The sequence below is a fragment of the Myotis lucifugus genome, unplaced genomic scaffold, assembly GCF_000147115.1.
Source record: "Myotis lucifugus unplaced genomic scaffold, Myoluc2.0 scaffold_333, whole genome shotgun sequence".
Classification (NCBI taxonomy): Eukaryota; Metazoa; Chordata; class Mammalia; order Chiroptera; family Vespertilionidae; genus Myotis; species Myotis lucifugus.
Genome location: NW_005871381.1, coordinates 967,116 through 989,429, shown reverse-complemented (window position 1 = coordinate 989,429; position 22,314 = coordinate 967,116). Strand labels below are relative to the sequence as shown.

Genomic DNA, 22,314 nt, shown 5'->3' with positions numbered 1-22,314 from the left:
AGTTGTGCCCACACCCTCAGCCCTGCCCTCTCAGGGGGCAGCTAGCTCCCATTACTGCCATATGGGAATGCAGAATGGGATCTTGGATCCTCCCAATATCCTTGAGACACTGAAAATCTAGAAATCTAGAATGTTATGCAATAGCTTCTGATGTTTAAATGTTGACCCAAAAAGTCAAATGTTTCAAAAACACCGTGCTGGCAAACAAAGCATTTCCGTGGGCTTTGCGAGGCCTGGGTGCTGTCAGTGTGAGGATCTCCGGGCAAAGTGACGTAAGCAGAACCCCCCCTGTTTCTGCCCTGAGGCCCCTTAAACACACATGCAGATGATTTTCATTATGCAGAGTGACTTCAGTGATCAATCGTTTGGTTCTTAATTTGATGCTGTTAACCAGATTTGGATGCTGGGCACAGAGTGTAATAGATCAAAGCAGGGATAAATAGTGGTAATAGAGACACCCACTTAATTTTTTTAAAAGATGGCATTAGTGCTCAATGGCTTGCTCTTCCCCGAATCTGGAAACCTATGTGATGAGGAAGATAAAGAAGACTGTGCATCACAAACACCAGCCTTAGTGGTTAGTTGAGGCCCATTTATCCGGGATTTCAGTTCAACCACCTGGCTGAGATAGGATTGGGAAAGCATAGTCACTTTGTTTGTGGGGAACTTGGAGACTCAGGGGGAACGTTGGGAGACAGTAGAGAATTGTATACTTTTAACACGGTGGTCAGAATGGTAGGACTCTAGTACCAGTTCTGCCACTTTCAGAGGCTGTGTGACCACGGAGAAACCACCTAACCTCTCTGGTCCATGGCTTCCCCATTTGTGCTTGCAAAGAAGCTGGCTTGCAAGGACTCCCAAGAATCACTCTTTCCATCAGCTCTCCGATTCTAAGCTTTGACTTTGATTAGACTTTTGTCAGGATTTCTTCTGGGGTGAAAGAGTCAGCAGGGGTTGAAAAGAACAAATCAGCTCAGACAATAGTAACATCTTTTTCCTTTTCTAGATGGAATTAGTAGATATGGCCTGCAGTAAGTTGATCTATCTGGATGCCACCAGGCCAGCTCTCTGGATGGCACTTTTCATTGTGTCGCTTGATTTTTCTTTAATTGAGTGCAGATCAGACCTTAGCGATGGGAGCTGGGTGCAGGGAGAAAGCCTCAAAGGCAGGGGCTCTCTGACCAGGCAGCCTTCTGCTCCCGGAGTGGGGGGCGGGGAGCAGGTGGGAGAGGACCTGCATGCATGCCAAGCTGCAGTGTCACCTTTATTAATGATGACGGGCGAGGGAGTCAGCAGGCAGCTAATGCGGACTGCAGCGGATGGTAATTGGAAGGTGTTGTTACCATTCCAAAGGACAGGGAAGCAAAAGTGGGACAAATGGGAATTTAAGAGGAGGGAGGTGAACAGAGGGAAAGAATGAGGAAAAAAAAAAAGGAGTATGATGTCATTGGGAAAATTGCAAACCAGTAAGTCAATGAGGTGTCATTCCCGGGTCAGAGAGGAAACTGTCTAAGAGGAGCCAGCCTGTCGGGGAGCCGGGGCTGACAGGAAGCAGAAGATCGGGGTTCTCGCCAGGGGTCAGCTGAGCAGGAATGGACTTCCATTTCCTTCTGCTCCATCCTCCGTGGGCCTTCTGTGGGTGTTTTTTTTGGGGGGGGAGCATTTTTCCCCCGTGAATGACATCAGAAGCAGTGCTCTATGCAAAAGGGCTTGACGGGCTCGTTAATGTGCAGCCTGGAGTCAGCCATTCAGCCAGTGATCTCTGAGCTCAGTTTCATGGGATGTTTTATCATCCGGATCAGCTTCATAAAAGCCGGAGCATGACGATCCTGCCAGTTTTCACTGTTAACAGATGAAATAGCACTCCCTTCATAGGAATGATGAGCAAGGGCTGCAGTCGCTCCCTTTAGTTCTCAAGACCTTGTCAGCAGAGCTGGCCCGGAGGCAGCCCGGTAGGCAGGGGTCTGTGTGGCTTCCCGTTACCTACAGGTGGAGGTTTAAGGCCCTTTCAGTCTGCCCCCCGCCCTCCAAACATCGCTCGTGACCTCCATCTGCTGTGCCCACGGTAAGCTGCGGTCAGACCCTGCTACCTGGTGTGCTGGGCAGGCCGGCCTCTCCCAGTAGGAATAGCTAGATGTGGGGACGAGGGGAGGTGCTAGGAGAGGCCTCGGAGAAAAGCTGGGCTCTACGTTTAGAACGTGATGGGAGAGACCTTCTTCAGACTCCTTTATTCTTCACAAAGGAAGCATGAGGTGAAGTTTTATCCACAAAGTACTCATCCCTCCTGAAAACTCTTGCCTGGCTGCCTGGTTGGCCATGAATGTGTGTCTGTCTGCCCCTCCACTCCTTTCAGCGTGGAGGCCCCGCAATGGGGAGAAGGACGAAGGGCAGGCAGAGCTTGTACAAATCACCACCCACAATGCTCCCCAGGCCCACAGGAAGGTTTAAAGCATCCCCCACGAGTCAACCAAAAGCCAACTCTACAACTTCCTCAGCTAATCATCAAACCTCCTGGCGAACTGGAAAGGGGGTTGAGGCTGGGGTGGCAAGAAGGCTGTGTGAGAGCCTCTGGGGTGCCAGGCTCCCCACGGAACCCTCTTCCACTCCATCCTCACAGCAGCTCTATCGGCAGCACGCACTGTTATCCCCATTTCAGAGATGAGAGAACTGAGGCTCAGAGAGTGAAAGCAACGTGCCCTGAGTTGCAGAGCATCTGAAGAGAGCTGGGATCTGATCCCAGGGCATGGGATGCCCTGTCTAGGGCCTCAGAAAAACTGCGTCTATCGGAAACCAGACATACTTCCTAGTGGTGTCTCACACTGAACCCTTCTTGGCCTTCAAAGCCCCAAGCAATGCCGCAAATGAAGGGGTGATCCTCAGCTGAGCCTGAAGTCATGGGAGACTGATACAGCATAGAGCATAGTTATTAAGAGGGCTGGTCTTATCTAGGCAGTTGTGCGTCTAGCCTTATCAGGTGGGCTCTCTGCCTATATCATCTGCCAAACTAGCGCCATCCTTTCATCCACCCATCCATTCATCCATCCATCCATGTGTCCGTCCATTTCTCCATCATTCTTTTATCTCTATATAGGCACAAGAAATGCTTAGAATGTGTCTTAAGATTTTAGAGGTTTATCACCTGCATTGAATATTCTTAGCATTCAGGGGTAGGCAGGGGGCATGGTAAGGTGAACTATTATGCATTTTTCTTCATGTGATTGCTTAATTTTCATATTAAGATTATATCATGTTTACAAAACAATCGTCTTTTTGTTTTTTCTAAAGAAAACAAAAACATTCTGGAGTCAAGCTGCCCTAGGCAGCTGTGTCACCTCCCTGCCCCTTGGTTCCCTCATCTGTAAAGTGCACGTGGTTTTGCCAACGTTGACTGGATGTTGCGAGGATGAAATGAGATGCAGCATTGACAGCGCTTGGCCCATAGCAAGTGCTCAATACCTGGTGGCTGCTGTTACCATCAGCATGCTTTTTCAGCCCAGTGTCTGACATTTAAGTGCCCAACTAATATTAGCTCTCCTTCTTCCAGATCTTTTCTTCCCTTGCCGCAACCGTGTACAAAGTCCTTAGTGATAAGGGCTTAGCGTGCTGCCCAACACACTTAGCTCTTTAAATGGTAGTTGTTATCCTTCAGCCCACAGTGCCTCCTGCCCAAGATGTACTATCCTTTTGTGACGCCTTTTCCTGTTGAAGGTTGACCTTGTGTCATCTATAACCTGGATGCAAATGTTTGCAGGAGAAGGCGAGGGGCTACTTAGGAGTCCTCTCCAGAGCCCACATCCCCTCGATGCCCCTGACTCTGACTTTTCTTGGGGAGATGTGAGCTGAGGACATCACGCTGCCCGGGACTGAAAGCAGGCTGCTCTGCCCAGCCCTTTCCCAGGCACTCAGTGAGAAGCGTGGAAGACTGTCGCTGGTGAATGCACCAAGAATAAATCCTTGTTTCTGAAACTACTCCTTTCACAATCACATTTGTGAACTTCCCCACCCACACCTCCAACGATGCAATTAGAAACGTTTAGAGAAATTGTCTGCTGTTCAGTTAGAAATGGGGGGAAGAGGGGGGTGTCGAATGATAGCCCTTCTCCTGGCCAGCAGGCCTCACAGGCCCACAGGCTTGCATGACTTTAACCAGAGGCTGGGAGAGGCAGGAGAAGACCCCCCTCACTCAGCTCTGAACAGCAGGCAGACGAGTCATGTAAAACTAGAGCCCACACCCATGCCTGCCGAAGGAGGAGGCCTGAGTCTGCTATACTCAGTCAGTTAGTGAGAAACTTCGCCGAGGAGCCGGGACATTACCACGAATGAGGAAGAGGCACCATGAAAACACAACTTGTGTTTTTCATGGACCATCACCCCAGGAACAACTCCAGTATGTCTTGGAGGTGGGCTTGTGTGGTTAGACATGAAAAATGCCTCTTTAAAGTGGGATTCCTGAAACACACAGCAGACAGAGCGAGCTTCTTAAAACCCAAAGCAGTGGCCTCCCTTCGCACTTGGAAGAAAATCCAAACTTTTGCCTCTGAGCCACAGAGGCCCACAGGACCTGGCCACCGCCTGTCTCTCTGACCTCGTCTTACACCTCACCTGCCCTCATTTCGCACATCCCACCTCAGGGCCTTTGCCCCTGCTGTTCAGTTGCCCCAGAATGCTGTTCTGCCAGATTTTTGCATGACTGACTGTCATTATTCAGACCTACATTAAAACATCAACTCTCTATGAGGCCACCCACTGAAAATAGGTCCCTCCCCATTCCATTCTACCTCATTACTTTGTAATATTTTTAAAATATATTTGTATTGATTTCAGAGAGGAAGGGAGAGGGAGAGAGAGGGGTAGAAACATCAATGATGAGAGAGAACCATTGATCAGCTGCCTCCTGCACAGTCCCTGACCCGGAATCAAACCATGACCTCCTGGTTCATAGATAATCAACCACTGAGCCACACCCACTGGGCTCTTAGTTATACTTTATTAGTAGTAGATATCACTGTCTAAAATGATCTTACACATGTATTTACTTGCTTAATATGTTTCCCCACCCCTGGCCCTCTAAACAACAGGAATATGAGCTCCTTAAGCAGAAATCCCTTGTTAATCTCACTCATGGCTGTATCCCCAGCACCTGGAAGGGTGCTAGAACACATTAGGTGCTTAAGAAATACTTGTTAAATTAAGGAATGTCTGAAAGAACGATCCCACTCTGGTTTATCAAATATAATTTTAGATGGAGTGCGCTCAGAGTAGAACAAAATTCTTTCATTTCCAGCCTCTCCTAAGGCAATACGTGACCCTAACATTCCATAGTTTGTGGGGGGCGGGGGGTCCCTGTAACATCCTTTCAGAGATGGAGAATATTATAATAAACTCAGTCTCTCATCTAGCCAACATCTACTGATCCCATACTACGTGCAAGTTCAAGTCTAGATTCTGCCACTACAGCAATGAATAAGTGGACAGAAATTTCTCCCAGGTGGAGCTGCCAGTACTGACAGGGGCAACATGGTGGGTTTATGAAAAGAACACAGGGGTTGGAGTCAGAAAGACCCCGATTTTAATTCCTGCCCCATCATATACTAAACATCTGTCTAAGCCAGCTGCTTGACCTCCATGCATCTCACTTTCCTCCTCTATAAAATGGGCACACAGCTGACCTCCTGAGGTTGTTGAGATAATTCAGTAAGGTGATGAATGAATGGAATTTGCCCGCCTGCTACTTCCCCTTGGGATGAAGGGTCTCACTGTATTCCTTGGAAGATTTGAAGTCACCCCACACAGAGCCATGTGCATGGGCTCCAACCAGGATCCAAAGGGGTTAGTTTCAACGGACGAATGTGTGACCAATTCAGGCTCCTCTTCTGGCCTTGATTCAGAGCAGCCTTGGGACCCTGCCCCTCCTGCTCCTTGTCAGCGAGGGCAGTTCTCTGAGAAGACACCAAGCCTGCAGTTCTAGCCCCGGCTGGACAGCTGGCCCATCATCAATGCCCACAGCGCTGGGCGGGGTTGCATACAACTCACCCTCTGAGCTGCCATGAAGTACACAGGAGTGTGTCAGGGCACATCCAGAGTACAAGGCAATCACGTGGCACCTTTCTGTTTTCCTGAGATGCTGGGCCTTTGACATGGAGCAGGTCTCAGAGAGCTCTGGATCTGTCCCATCAGAAGCTGCCCCTGAAGGACGGTGACTTGGTTAACGCTATCACCGAGCAGGGCCCCTGGTCACCAAAGGATGTCACTGCGCCCGCACAGAGACAGGCACCCCTAAGGCAAACAGCTGGGGGACTACGTTTTCAGTATTTCATGCTTTTGGACACTGTTGTCACCCTTCCTACCTGCCAGCAGCTATCCCCAAATAAAGGAAACCTCCCAGCATGCTCTGTTCCGAGAGGCACACACTCCATTTACTAAACATCTGGACGTTGGGCATGTTGTTAACCAACATCAGAGTCAAAGGGTACTTAGGTGTTGGTCCCGCGCTGTGATGGGGAGCACCGGGTGTGCCCGCAGATGGTCACCGGTAGGGGGAGGCATCACTTCCTCTGCCCAGGTCAGGAATGCAGTTAGCTGATCTGCACAGTTTCTCTGGACCAGAGCCATCAGCAATGACAATAGTAGTCATCGTTGATAATGATTGAGGGCTTTCTCTGTCCCCAGTGCTTTACACAAATTGATTTAATTCTCATTAGAGCTGTATGACCCAGGGACTATTTCTACCCCCTTTTACAGATGAGGACGCTGAGGCACAAGACCCTGCCCAAGGTCACACAACTAGTAAGGGGTAGAGCTGAGATTTGAACTCAGCCCCCCAGCTCCTAGACCCCCACTCTGAAGCTCTCCATCCTGGCAGAACCGGATGTAAGCTCCTCAGAGCTCTTGAAAACACAGCCTTATCTGTCCTGCCCACTGCTGCACCCCAGCACCTAGCACAGTGCCCAGAACTTGATGGCCGCTCAGACGGAACGGCACACTCTAGTCTCCGCAAATCTCACCACAAGCTCCCACTCTGAGCTGCCCGATGGAGGAAGGGGTGGTTGACGCCCTGTTTTTCCTGACACCACAGCCTCCCACCTTCGGTCCTGGATCCGCCATACAGCCAGCACCAATTCCATCCAAGAATAAAATCCGTTATATAACCACATGGCAGTCGCAGGGGTAAATGGAGAAGCAACCTCAAAGTGTCACTCGGCCACTGTTAGTCTCCAACGGAAATCGATGGTCCAGTAGCTAGAACGTCTCCTCTCCCTGCGAGCCTCCCTGGGCGTGCAAACTTTCCTTCGTCTCCTTTCCTGGGTGCTCTCTCTATTTTATTTTATTTTATTTTGGTCGTGCACATTATTTGAAGTTACTATAGCAACGTGTCACCAGCTGGTATCGCATAGTAATGTTGGCATTTTAGGTAGCAAGCTCCCGAAGTTGGCTGTTTTCCTCCCTCTGCGATCTCATCACTCCCCCTGATCTCAGGTGAGTGGGGGACACATTGGCAGCAGCCATGCCCCTCCCCCTGTTCTGTTTGTGTTTCAAGGCCAGGGGAACCTTTAGCCTCTTCCTGGTTCCCCTGGCGCTACAGGGGTCCTGGCTGGTGTGTAGGTGTGTTTGCATCAGAGCTGGTTCAATAGGTATGTTAGGTTGAGTGTTGTGCACCGAAGCTATCAATGTGGTGGTGATGGTGATGGTGATGAAGATGATTTTTTTATGCAAAGGAGTAGGATGATTTGGGGAGGGCTGCTCTCCTGATCACAATCACCTAGTAGCCCAGCTAATTAATATTAATCACACGATCCTGGGTTTTTCTTTTTCCCTCTCGCCTGGGCACAGTGAAGGGACCCCGACTGTTTGCCTTTGGAGCTTCGGCCCTCTCCCAGGTGTGCGAGACCTCCCACACACCGCTGGGCTGAATTAATGAAGAGGGCTGATTGTCTGGGTGGCTGGAGAGGCTTAGCAGCCCCTCATCAGCCGAGTGCCTGGATGATTGCACTTATTTTTACACGTTTGACCTAGTTTCACACCGTGTCTCCTCATGCTGTGATTCATTAGCTACGTTTTAAACCGCCCTGAGAGGAGCTGGGGTGACTCTGCCCGGCTTGTGCCAGCGTCTCGGATACAAATTCTCTCCGGAATTTGATATGCAGGTCCCCCTGGTATTCCGTTTTGGGAAGCAATTTCCCATCCGGGCGCCTGGCATGCTGCTTGGGTATGGATGAGTGGCTGCCTCATGCCTTGGTAGTAAATCTATGTCCACTACAGCATCTCGGCCAGGGCTGGGAAGAGGCGGTCCTCACCAGCCTGGACTGCAGGGGACCCCTCCACCCCCTGCTCCCCACGCAGCCCTCAAAGGCTGCTGGCAGGGCTGGGGGTGTGGGCTGCTACACTATAAAGTTTGAGCTGTGCCAATGGCAGGAGTATCTGAGTTGCCGAGGCAGATGCAGTCTGACCATCACCCCCACCCCCAATTCCCCTCTCTCTTTCTAAACATTTAAAACATGGTGGATGCAGGGGATCTCAAACTTGTAAGAAGGGAAGCGGGCAGGAAGCAAAAAGGTGGATTTCCATGCCCACGACACTGCTGATCTGGGGGACGTGGCAGAGAAGCCTAGTGCGAAACCATCATTCTGTCTGCAAGACAGAGGTTTTCTGTTTTTGATTTTGTTGTTTTTTTAATTTAAATGACTGGAGGAGCCCTTTCAAAATATGAACCTGCGGCTGGCGTCTCCAGCCATTTCACGGATCAGTCAGTCACCCCGGTGGGATGTCTGACAGGTGTGGCTCTAAGGTGGGCTGGACACCGTGGTAGAAACAGGGGCGCTCCCCGTCGGAAGTGAAACGCTGTCATTTCTCACTAACAGCCAAATGCAGGTAACTTGTCCAAACTTCAGTCTCCCGCACCACTGAGAGGCACTCAGCCGGCGTTTCTCCGTGGCCGTTACAACGAAGGAAGGGGCACGCTGGCAAAAGTAATGCTGACGGGTGGGCGAGCTGGATCACCCCGAGCCGGTCCTTACACAAAGATAATGGTTTCTTTCATGAGCCGGCCACTCTCTCGGTGGGGACCTGTCCCCCTCCCCCTCTCGATGTTTTTCTAAAAGGAAGCATGGAAGTTTCTCTAAACAAGGCTTCAGACAATGCAGCCCTTTCAAGGTAATGCCAGTGAACTTGAGCGCGGAGGTTTGTTTTTCGCCTTTTTTGCCCCCTTCACATTCAAATCAAGCCTTTGGGAATGACAAGCATTCCCGTGCCTGTGCATTCAGGGCAGCCTGCGGCTCTCACAATGGTGGATTTCCCACCACACACACACACACACACACACACACACACACAGCGCCCAGCCCCAGGGCTCCTTTACGCCAAAGCTTTAAAAGTAAACTATTGTCCAAGAGACATGCATTTTCTCTCACGGGATCATCCATCACAGAAGAGAAAGCCTGGCCAGCCTCTTACCTTGAAGCAGTGGTTACCTGCAGGGGAGGTCCTCCCGCGCCTTGCACAGCGAGCCAGGCTCTGGCCAGCAGCGGACTTACTCCACGAGAAGGAATAATAAGTCCTTCATGTTGTAATTTCCACTGTTTAGATGCAAGAAGTGTAGTGGGTCTGCTCACGTAGGAATAAATAAAAAGCCGAACAAACTGCTGGGCTGCTACCATGTGAAAGAAAAGACCTCTAGTGGCCACAGGCTGAATTCTTTGAGGAAGGGAGACAGGAGATTGGAGGGAGTAGGAAATAGTGTGTGTGCTCTCTCCCTCCCCCGCCCCTCTCTCTCTCACACACACACACACACACACACACACACACTCCACCTCCCAAACTCTAAGATTCCTCCTTTCCTGCATGCAGCCTGTCCAGAGAGATGCACAGTAATAAAGCCCGCGTCCTGGTTTAAGTGGGACCTGGTTAAGTTAGCAGTGATGGTGCTCTGTCTGGTTTGAAAGGGACTGACAATGGCACAAACTCACCCCATCCCTGGGGGCCTGAGCTGGAGAGAGGCTCACCAAGGCGGCCTGGATGGCCAAGGCGGTCGCCTGGGGCAGAGGCTGGGGTCCCCATCACCAGACACGGCGTCCACACTGCTGCCCCTGAGAGTCCAGCCTTGAGCTGTCTGCAGCTTGCATGCTTTCTGAGCGTGTGTGTGTGTGTGTGTGTGTGTGTGTGTGTGTGTGTGTGGTCACTAGCAGACCTGGCCTGGTGCTCGGAGGGCCCTGTGGTTGTATTGAAATTCTGAATAATTTTTAACAAGGACTCTGCATTTTCATATCCTCTGAGCCCCACTAATTGCATAGCTGGCCTTGCTGATGGGGAAAGCAACGCCCCCCAGCCCCCCTCCGCCCCCACCAACATCCTAGTTGGAAAGAACCTGAAAGCAAATGAGAGTCCCCATCTTTGGGAGCTACTTTGGGGAATGTGAACTTGAGGGACATTCGATTCCCAAAAGACTTCCTGTGGAGGGACATGGAAGGCGCTTCCTGGGATGTCGGGGCTATTCTTCCACCACCAACTACACTGCACATCAGATATCTGGGAGGACATTTTTACTTCATATTTTTTATATATTTTCAACAAAGGAAGAAGTTGAGAGTCTTTTTGTTTTGAGGTGTGTTTGTGTGATTTTTTGTTTTTGTTGTTTTAACTAAGACAGAATTTGTGATACCAGACCCGCTTTCCTGGTTCAAGCATGGTACCTCCAGGCCCACCCCTCTGGTGTGGGATACCCTTTAACAGTGGGGCTCCCTGGAGACATCCATGCCTCCCCAAGCTGACCACCTTCCGCAGCCTTGTTCTTGCCCGCGCCTCATGGGGCTTCTGTGGCTCAGAGAGCAGTCCCACTGGAACCTCGCAGGAGGTAGTCTCCAGTGGCCAACCCCACAGTGGGTTTGTGGACAGTACTTCCTTTCCCATGATTCCAGAGCAGATCTCCCTAATGCTGCCTACAGACATGAGACCTAGCAGGATGCACACCGTGATACAGACTCGTAGGATCTGGGAGGGAAAAACAGGAAAGGGTGAGACATGGACTCTGCTGCCTGAAAGGATATGCCTCTCACTCCTCGGAGCCCGCAGGTCCTTCCAGACCCACCTGGTCTCCAGTCCTTGCGTGGGCTCCCTCTTGTCTGGATCCCTCTGCTGCAGGGTTTGCTTCCTGATCGAGGGTCTTGTACTCGTCCCCTCATGGATGTTACTCTTACTTTCCCAACTTGTTCACAAGCTCCTGGGGAACAAGGACTACGTCTTCTCATTTCTTTCATCCTCCATGGCCCTTGACAAGTGCTGGTCCTGATGCCTGCTGGCCTCCCAGAGGCTCGCTCATGGTGGTCCATGGAGAACTGCAGGGCATTCGAGGTGCTATCGGCCATTTGGTTCTTCTGTGCACCTCTCGGGGTAGACATAGGTGGATTATTATCCCACTTTACAGGTAAAAAAATGGGGCTTAGACATGTGCAATTATTTACAAGAAAATCAAACTGTCTCTAGGATCTTGATATGGGCTAGATCTCCTGACACCAATAAAGTGCTCTGTCCCCAATGCCCAAGCAGCTGGAGAGGTAAAGATTGGGCCTTGTATTCTATCTGGAGCTCCTATTCTAGTCCCAGGCACATACTAGGTGCTCAGTAAATGAGCTGATGAATGAGCCATAAAGAGACATTTCCTCACAGAGAATTTCATATGATGATCTGGTGAGGATATGTTCTTCATCCCTAGGGGGCATTTTTTAAAAAAAATTATTTTTATTGATTTCAGAGAGGAAGGGAGAGGGAGAGAGAGATAGAAACATCCATGAGAAAGAATCATTGATCGGCTGCCTCCTGCACACCCCCCACTGGGGACTGAGCCCACAACCTGGGCATGTGCCCTTGACTGGAATCAAACCCGGGACTCTTCAGTCCTCAGGCTGACGCTCAAACCACTGAGCCAAACTGGCTGGGCCCTGGGGGGCATTTTTATACTTGCCTGGGATAGTTGGGGTATCTGAAGTCAAAGAAATGAAGGTGAACCTCGCGGTCTCCTCGCCATTATTTCACGACACTTTTCTTTGTTTCTTGCAGAGTCACTTTGTGGCGTGTATGACAGCGATCTTACACCAGATGGGCGACCAGCACTACTCCTTTTACATTGAGACCTTCCAGTCCAGCTCCGAGCTCGTGGTGAGTCTATAGGATGCTGGGGGCAGGGCGGGCGGTGTGAGGGAGACGTGTCCCACTCGGTTCTCAGGAGTTTGGGGCAAGGAGGGCTCCACTGTGGACCTTGAGGAAGTGTGTGTCCAAGTTTACAAATGGGACTGCGTGGTTTGCTATTCTCACTCCCCTTCAGGCTGGTACACATCTTCTGGAACATGCCCACGTCAGAGATGAGACCTGAATGTCAAGTCATGATTCATCAACAAACATTTGTTAATGAATTCGGGGGCTTACGGGCATGCATGTTTGAGTCGCATGGTCCTGGGCTTGAACCCAGATTTGTCCCAGTTAGCTGTGTGACCATGGGCGGGTTAACCTCTCTTCGGCTTTAGTCTCCCCATCTGTAAAGTGGAGATAATATCATTTATGTCACAGGGTTGGAAGCGGGTTCAATGAGAACACAGCAGCTCTGAGATGCTAAGTGCTCAGGAACAGACAGTGAATATGACATTATGATAATAAACGCATGGAGGAAGGTGGCCTCTGAACCGCTCTCTTCTTCTGGTCTCTGCACTCACTGGCTACAGGATGACTTCATCAACACAGAGCCCAGCCCGGCTGTCCCAGGGCACAGCAGGCCCTTCGCCCTCAGCATGGTCACCTTTGCCATCACCTCCCTACGGCCATATTCAGGGGTTCTGCCCTGGGGGCTCACTTTCTACTCTCCTTGGAGAGACCAAAGGCACCAGCATTGGACAAGCCTCAGAGAATGCCCCATAGAAAGGGAATCAGTAGGAAGCTAATTGCTGCCCTTTCATTTATCTGGGGGAGAGATTCTCCTTATTGGAGGAGGATGGGCAAGAAATGGAACCTCCTTCTGGATATAAAACAAAAGTAAAGCTTAAACACATAAGTTTTCCCCTCCCTCAAGTTCTCTGTCTTGGGACATGAAAATAAAAAGACCAGATTCATAATTTTTGACCCCCAAATGGAAGGAAAGATGGGAAGGAAGGTGGGAAAGGGAGTTACTTACTAAACACACACACTTTCTTATATAACCCTCACGACAGCATGACGTAGGTGTCACTGCTCACTTTTCCAGGCCTTCTCCATTCCCACAGGGAGGGGGTGTGTCGGTGAGGGTAGCCACACCTACTCAGGTGACATCAGGATGAATAGCAATGCTCGCATCATCATTATCATCATTGGGCACTTAGTGAACAGCACTTACCCAGGGCCAGGCTCTATGCAAAGCATCTTCTGGTGCTCACGCCATTGTCACGGGGACGCTCTGGGCGAATGCTGTCCCCACGCTGCTGAGGCCGAATCTGGGGCTTAATGCACTGTGGTAATTTCCCCTAGAAGCAAAGATTGCTGGAAAGGAACCAATCTTATTTCCAGAATTTTGCAATTTACTATGAAGCAGTGATTTTCGAATTATATTCCTCCCAGCCTCACTACCTCTCCCATACACACACACACACACACACACACACTGCAACCACAGCTCTTCTACTTTTATCTAGTTTATATATCAGGTTCCAGGTAAGATTTTCTCTGAACAAAGAATTCTGCTGTTAAAATTGTATGAAAACCACTGGCGCAAGGAAAGCTCCGGCCGGGTGTCCCAGGGTCTGAGATCTTACCTGAAGCGCACAGGTGAAGGCTGCATGACTTCCTCCCTGCAGATCAGAGGCCCCCCCCCCGCCCCGGCGGTGGCCCTGATCCCCACTCCTTGCATTTGCCTTGCACTTGTGTTCCCCACAGATGGAGAGCAAGTCTGGTCAACTGCATAACCCAGTGGGGTGTGCTGCGGTCCGCTCGGAACCTCTGTGAAGGAGAGGAAGAGGTCCCTGCCCCTCTTCCCCTAATCGCCTGGGCTCGTGTCTGTGACACATGAATTAGCTGTGTTTACAGTGCTGCTAATTCAGTGTTCATTTTAATAATAGTTTGTTTGCTCAATGGCCTGCGATGCTTTCATAGAGTGTAGATCATTTCCTTCTCAGATACATATTTGGGAAGATGATTATAAAATTGCCACAGCAGTGAAGGCACTTATGTCTTTACTCCCAGAGACAGAATTAATGGTGCTTTGTTTTGAGAGCATTATCACATTTCGTGTTCCTGTTCCACTTGTATTTGTGAAACAGACTCTTGGTAACCGACTTCAAGCTCCCATTTAAAAACCCACTGCTGTGGGGTGGGCTTCATTGGATTTACCTAATGGAAGGTTACGCCCTTTCCCTTTCTGCCCCACCAACGATTCTAAAGAAAAAATATCAACAGCCAGCAAGACCTGGGCGCTTTGAGTCTGTCCCTACAAAACAAGATGACAGATGTGATTTTTTTTATTATTATTATTTCAGGACTTCTTGATGGAGACATTCATCATGTTCAAGGACCTCATTGGGAAGAACGTGTATCCTTCAGACTGGATGGCCATGAGCATGGTTCAGAACAGGTGAGCCACCCGGCCTCCTCGCAGCCCCAGCACCCGTGGTCACTCTGAAGGACGCTGGTGGAGATCAGGCAGGATACTGTCTCCCTGGTGAAAGGAAGTCAAAGTGTCCCAGCTCTTCTCTTTCTACTTTTAATCCCTGGGAAACTCCTCACCAATCTTGAACTTGGTGTGTTTCTTAATTTTTTTGTTCCTCATGCCTCTTTATATGCTGACCTGGCTACTCCCCCACCGTCTCCATTTTTCAAATACCAATGATTTAATGTAATTTTTTACTTATTATTGATTTGAGAGAGAAACATCGATGTGCTGTCCCACTTATTTATGCATTCATTGGTTGACTCTTGTATGTGCCCTGACTGGAGTTCAAGCCTGCAACCCAGGCATATTGAGACGATGCTCTAACCAACTGAGCTACCTGGCCAGGGCTCAAAAGCCAGTTAAAATATCATACTTTATCTGTGAAGCCTTCCCTAAATTCTTGGGACAGGAGAGCTTAAGGTCAGCCTTATTAAAATTATATTATTTTAATTTTTTTCAAAATAATAAAATACATTATATGACATGTGGTAAAATAAGTGTAGGAAGTATTGGATTAAACAGCTTTGAAGGAATTTCTGGGCTGCAAGACTTCTCAGGGCCTTTAATATGCTAATATGATCCTCTAGTTGAGGATTTAGGATATAGCATTTCACAGTTTTCTTTGCCCATGGAACCATCTGGTATATATGTGTGTGTATGTCTCTGTGTGTATATATAATACCTATTAACATCTCATAAAATACCAATATAGCTCAAGTGTGACTCGGATCCCACATGGCCCAACTCAACATTAGATAAAAATAATTACACACAATTTCAGTCTTTAATGCTTTCTCTCAAGTAATATTATTTCCACCAAATGAAATTCAAATCATAGCACTCAATACTTTACAATATTCCCTTTCTCTGGTCTTCTGGTATTTCTTAGATTTCATGATTTACCCAAGTCTCTCTCAGAACCTTATTCTCAATTCCTACTCACAAACTTCTTTAAAACTGGGTCTTCTTGGCTTCTCTCCCCCGCCCCTGCCTCCCCCCTCCTGCCGCCCCCCCCCCATCCCATTCTCTCTCACTTTCCTTTGCTGTCTTATATCTGTTTTAGGTCCTTCCGATGGAAAGCCCTTTTCTCTACACTCACTAGAAGCTTTGTCTCTCTCTGTCGATTATTCTCGTTCTGTATCTCAGAAGCCAAGAATTGACTGCAAGGACAGAAATATCCAGAGAGGGTGGAGGAAGGGGAAACGGAAGAGGCAAAAGCAGAACTCTCTTTAGTGGGAGGCAAAGAGGGAAGACTATGAACATTTCTATGTATGAATAGTTTTGTCGTTGGATGCAGTCTGAGACTTTCTATCTCATGTGCGCCTAAGAGCTGACTCCAGTCCCAGCTGGCCTCTGTCCCTTCCTTTTCTGTCCTCTGAAAAGCTGCCTTCCCTCTACCTGGATGTCTAGGTGCCTAGCCATGTGACTTGATAAACACACCTGCCCACAGTGCTCCTGGGGCCAGCTTCGGGGACTGGAGGAAGGGAGGAGAGGTTAATCAAGGACAAGAGAAGTATCTGTCGGTGTATCCCAGCTTATGGGAAGAGGAGGAAAATCAGCCCAGCAACAAAATGTCAGAATCCTCAGTCTGGGCTAACCTTGTCCTGATTCTCCTGTTTGCATCACGTAGGTGGGAGGCTGGCTTTGCAATGACTAAAATGTTGGTGGAAATTAGGTCCAGGCCACATCATGAATCAGAGGCAGGTCCCTTCCTGACCCTATGTCAGGGCCAGCTTCCTGGGCATGCAGACTATACAGTTGCATAGGACTCTCTACCCTAAAGGGTCCCATGCCGTACCTGGTTTAATGCCCTGCTGTCACCACACTGAAATTCTGAATAATTTTCAACACAGAGACTCGCTTTAACCGTGAACTGAGCTCAGCAAAGTATGTAGCTCGTCTGCCTTATACCAACGCGCAGTCATCTTATGTTTTGGTGGCAGCCGGCTCCTAAACTGTGTATGAATCCCTTTGCTGTCTGCCAGCTGGTCAGTAATGTCTTGGGGTTTTGCCAAATTACATGAAGCACCTGGGTGAGTCATCTATGACTCATCCTACACTTCAGATACTTTTAACTATTCACCGTTATCTACTGTTTCATCCATCTATGACTTTGCATAAACTATGACTCTCCTCCCTTCTGGACCAAACTCAGCATGAAAGCATCCTTCAAATTCTTGACCATGTCATTTCTCCTTTGTGTACCCTTTTAGGACTCCCTTGTGATAAGACAATGTGTTCCCTCTCTGTGTTTCCGTACCTACCCCTATTATAAACCTTCCTCCCACTGTACTGTGATTCCCGCTTCATATGCATGTGAAAAATGCTATTCGTGTGACCCACCTTTGGAACTGGGTGGGGGTGGGGGGAGGGCGGCTATAGTTAGTTCTACCCAAAGCACAGAGACCAAGAGCAAAGGGGGAGGTAGGGGAAATTGTCCTCCAAGGAAAATCTGGGAGTTGTTATGAGAAGGAGGAATGGATGATGGACAGGCAAAGCAATGCAGAGACATTCGCCGCTGAGCAGGCCACCCCCCACTTCTGAGTTGTCTTCTGTCATCCTGGAGGAAACTGGGGGAAAAGCTTTGGAGAAACGTTCCCTCCGGAAATCCCAGCTCGCTGTGGGCTCTAGTCTTTTGGGGGGACAGGCCCCCAGAGCTGATATAGTAACCCTTGCTTCTTAATGCCTATAAAATTAGAATTAATCTTCTAAGGGATCTGTGAAAGTGGGATTGTCTCCAAAATATAAATATTTGTGTCTCTTAAGGATCAGCTAAGTATTTATATTTCAGAAACACAGCCTGGGTGTCCGAGGTCTTAGCTCTGCCACCTTCTCTTTCTTGGGAAGTCACTTAATCTCTTGGAATCTCCTTGGCACCGTGCTAGAACCTCTGAGGAACTCACCAAAGGGAAGCATTGGCATCTCCAGGTGCAGAAGCAAAGGTAGCCTTGGGCTAGAGAAGCGTATGCCTAACGTCAACCAGAAAAGACGCTATTGTCCTTGCAGGCTCATAGGTTAGTTAGTAGCATTCCTGCATCTTCAGGCCACAGTGATCCCCTACAGTGATGGGACACTGGACATATTATCACTGGCTTTGCTTTTTGTGTCAAATGTTATAATAGCGAACAGGTATTGAGCACCTAGATCCACCACTGGCATGAATACATTACATGTATTAGCTTATTTCACCTTCACAGCAACTTTGTGTTGTAGAACCGTTATCCACACTTTACATCTGAGAAAACTGAGGCGTGGAAGAGATGAGTAACTGACTCAGTGTTACACTGCTAATAAGAAACAGAGAAGCCACGCAACTGGAGCCCATGCTCTTAATCTCTACTGCTTTATCCTGTAAAATAGTGAGGCTGGGATCATCGCGTGCATTGCACACACGTGCCAGCTGTATACTATTATTTAAGGCCCAGATAGCTGAAAGAGGCCCGAAAAGGTGAATTGCCCAAGGTCATGCAACTAGTTAGTGAAAAAGTTCAATGTAAACTGAACAAACAAACAAACAAACAAAAATCATGCACCAGATCAGTATTCCCCAGGGCACCGTTTTCAAAAATAATGGCAGCCAAAGCTCCATTCATTCATGCAAACTTCATGTGTTGGTCAGTCTGTACATTGCAATTTCCTCCCTCCCTCCCTCCCTCCCTCCCTCCCTTCCTTCCTTCCTTCCATGTATATTTGTTATAAGTTACCTGTTTTTATAACTTCTCTATTACCACTTATGATCTATATATGCATCAGTCATACAGAATGTATCTGCTTGTTGTGGAGTGGCGGGGAATGGCACTTTCCAGATTTGAGATCCCATGGCTGTGCGCTGTTTGTGTATGCAGACATAGTCACATGTCTACTGCGAGAACGGCCGCCTGTTAGAGCATTTTTCATTTTGGTAAGAGGCAGCATTCAGAAAGATCTGATTTATGGGACATGTTTAATTTTTAAACGACTGAGTTCTTTATAATATTGTCAATTAAAAAAAATTCTGCCTAGGAACCTCCTTTCTCCTCTTCCGTCGGCACCTCAGTTGGGAAATCTAGCATTTTGAGGAGGCTTGAGGATTTATACACATCCCTAGAGTTGCTCTAAAGGGAATTATAGTCACATAGTCATTGAATGTCCTGACATCCAGAGGTCTAGGGAGGGGAGAGACCCATTTATGCTTTGGTCCCAGGAGGGAGGGACTTGCAGCGTAGTTGGTGAGACAGTGATATGCCCCGGGAACGGTGACCAAGTGCTGCAGTCACTGTAAGCACCCAGAGCACAGAGAACCACCAGAGAAGATAGGATAGGATTGTAGACTGCCAGGGTTCAAGGCCTGACTCCACCATTTAATAGTTATGTGATCTTGGGAAGAATTACTTAGTCATGGTGACTCAGCTTTTCTCTTAAATGGGGCTAATAATAGTACCCATCACAGAGGACTTTTATGGGGACCCAAATGAAAGGAAATAATACATATAAAGTAGTTAGAACAGTGTTTGACACATAGCAAGCATCTCATAAGTGTTAGCTGTTTTTTTTTACTTTTCACATTCCTGTGGTCTGAGGATACCGAAAATATTTCACAGAAGAGGCAGATCTGAGTGGGTCTTGTCTACCTTTATCAGTGACATATTTCAAGGTCTAACATCGTCTCAAGCACATAATGGGCCCGTAGTAGGGCCCCGGGAGTTGGCTGTAGGCGGTTGAGTAGGGCAGTGCCCAGCAGTCCTGTGCAGGCTCCATCAGTAGGCTGATAAGTCATGGGTGCCCACTTCCCTTCCTCCTACACTCATTAGTTTATGTGCCCCCTCCTTTTGTAGGCCCAACCCCCCTCAACCCATGGTCACCAGAAGGAGGTCTCCATGGTTCGTTAGCCAGCACAGTCTACCTGACCTGACATGCGGCTGGCCACAGCACACCAGGTTCCAGAGCCTGCTGTGTCCCTCACTGGAATCCTAAATTACAGAAGTGTCCGGGCACTCGGGGTGAGCGCGCCCTGACACTGAGTGTTTGCAGCCTCCGGTCCTCCTGCCTCAGAGCAGCCAGGTGCCGGGTAGTTAAGGACAACGACCCCTGGCTTGTCTCAGGGACTCCCATATGCCGAGGTAGTGGCCATGGGCTTCATAGACTGCTTCTCTGTTCATCTTCACACCCGCTCATCCTACTCAGGGCAGGTGAGGTTCCAGAGGTCAGGCAGCCAGCTCTAGGCCAGAGCATCTGAGTGCACCTTCCCTCCCTCCGTCCAGCCTGAGGACTGTGCCTGGGTCACTCAGGAGCAGACACTGAGACTCCTGGCGGCCTCCAGTCACAAGGATCTGTGCTGCCTGGGAGGGGGAGGAGAAGGAGGAGGAGGAAGAGGAGGAGGAGGAGGAGGAGGAGGAGGAGGTCGTCCAGCGCTGCAGTGAGGTTTCCTGGCAAGCGCTTTCCAGGGCACCAACCTTGGGGCTGGCCCCTCTTTCCGCCAGTTCTTCCTGCTCCAGCAGCTGACTTCCCTTGCACGTGGCTTCTGCTTCCTCACGGAATCATCTGCTCTTGGCTCCCACTCAGGGCCCAAGTTCCCTGCATTCTCCCCGATTGTCCTGCTTTTGGACTGTCTAAAAAGGTCAGATTTACTACTCTCTAGGCCTGGGTACACCCACTGGGTACCCAAAGATCACTCATAGGCTGCTGGCCACACAGGGAAACTGCCTGAGTCGCATTGGCCCTGTGCCCACCGAGCTCGGGTGGGCGGAGCAGCAGGCTGCCCGGGGCACAGCGTGCAGGGCCCTGTGTGTGGCGGCGTGAGAAGGAGCACGCCCAGTGCCAGAGTCCATGCAGGCTGCCTCCCGGGAGCCGGGACACCTTCCAGGTTCATTGCACAAGCTTTGGAGAAAGAGAAACCCGAGACTGGAACTACACTCTGCTGCGTCTTGGCTGTGTGATGTGGGGAGATTATTGGATCTTTCTGACACTCCGTTTCCTCTTCTGTTAAGTGGCTGCAACAATAGCATCTACCTCCGTCTGTAGAACTAAATGAAATATTGTCTGCAGAGCACCTGGCACAGGGTCTGTGAAGGGTGGCGATGGGACTCCCATCACTGCTGTTATTAACGAAGGGAGCGCACAACGTGGGTTGAACAGAATCACAGAGATTTCCTTGCGGACAGAGGGCCTGGTGTTAAATAGTGAGGTGCCAGAGGCAGCATGCCTTCGTTTAAACCTTGGTTCCATGGTGTACCGATTGGCTTATTGGGAAAGTTACCTAAACTCCCATCTCTAAAGCGGAAACAGTGTCCAGCTCAGGAAGTCACTTGAGAATTAAAAAAGAAAGAAAGATAGAAGCCGTGCGAAGAATTGAGCACAGAGCACGCCCTCGCAGCTGTGGCTCAGATCGTTATTGATCTCTTAGAGCTGCTACACATCACAGCGGAGATGCGGGAGGGGCTGGGCTGAGAACTGATCCTGAACTTGGCTTTCAACAAGTCAAGTTCACTGTTGAAAGTCACAGAAAGAGTTGAATGTGTTTTCATTCTAAACCACTTCACCATATTAGTGCTGAGGCTTTAAGTAAAATTAGGAGGAGGAGGAGGAGGAGGAGGAGGAGAAATATGAAGAAGAAAAGGAAGGAGGAAGAGGAAAGTAGGAGGAAGAGGGGTGAAGGAGGAGGAGGAAGAGGGGTGAAGGAGGAAGAGGAGGAGAGATGGGAGGAAAAAGGAGGAGGAGGAGGAGGAAGAAGAAGAGGAAAAAAGGAGGGAGGAGGTGGTGGAAGAAGATGCAGAACAAGAGGAAGAAGGAGGAGGAGACAAAAAGAATGACTTTTCCAAACCCAAAGATGGGAAACCAAAATTAGGTGATACTCTGATTTCCATAGAGTGGCTGCAGAAGAATCCTGAGGGAGGAAACTTTGTTCGCTGTCCCCCAGACCCCATCTGCCACCAGTCCCCACCATCAGCACGGGCCTTTGAGAGCTGGGGACAGGTTTAGGACAGCAACCAAACGAATGACTGTCACCAAAACTACTGATAGCTGTGTTGCTGCCGAGGACGAGTCAAACTCCTCATGTCGGTATCGTATTAGAGAGTCTGAAAGGTTTCTACATAATATGACAACCACTCAATGCAGTTCCCTCTGGGGAATCAGATTCTAATCTATAAGGAGAAAATATAGATATTTCTTGGAAGGCATATTAGGAAATGACAGAAGAGCCGAACCAAGGAAATGTCACATTTTGGCAGCCTGACAGGATGGCGGACTTTGTGGGACTGTTGTCTCCTGTCGTTGCATGGTCCTGCCTGCTCCTTGTCCTCTGCCTGTTTGTTTTGCTGTCAGTCCCTGCCTGCGGGAGAAGAAGGCAGCGACCGAAGGGTCCTGAAGTGGCCACAGCTTCCCCAGGCGCCGTGTAATAGCCCTATGCTCAGCGCTTACCACACAGCGGCCTGTGGAAGAGGTTACAGTACTGCTGTTTCACAAGCAAGGAAACTGAGCCATCACAGGTATCACGAACATGTCCCAAACCCACACAGAGGGGAAGTGGCCAAGCCAGAAATTATATCCAGCCATGTGTGTCCGTACAAATCTTGTGATCCCGATGCATTGCCCTCTTTGTTCAGCAAACATTTGAGTGTTCACTAGCTGAGGGTTCCTCAGGAGCAACGAGTGATCCAGCAGTTGCTGTAGGTGCC

The 22,314-nt window shown here is 49.2% G+C and overlaps 1 protein-coding gene across 1 annotated transcript in view; it reads left to right on the top strand.

The window, feature by feature from the left end:
- Nucleotides 1-22,314, top strand: part of DOCK2 (dedicator of cytokinesis 2) — a gene marked incomplete at its 5' end in the record, with an annotated part of 352,195 nt that overhangs the window by 228,927 nt on the left and 100,954 nt on the right. Inside the window, 2 exon segments of the mRNA XM_023764503.1 lie at nucleotides 12,049-12,147; nucleotides 14,487-14,581. Of these exon segments, the coding sequence (XP_023620271.1) occupies nucleotides 12,049-12,147; nucleotides 14,487-14,581 (194 nt within the window).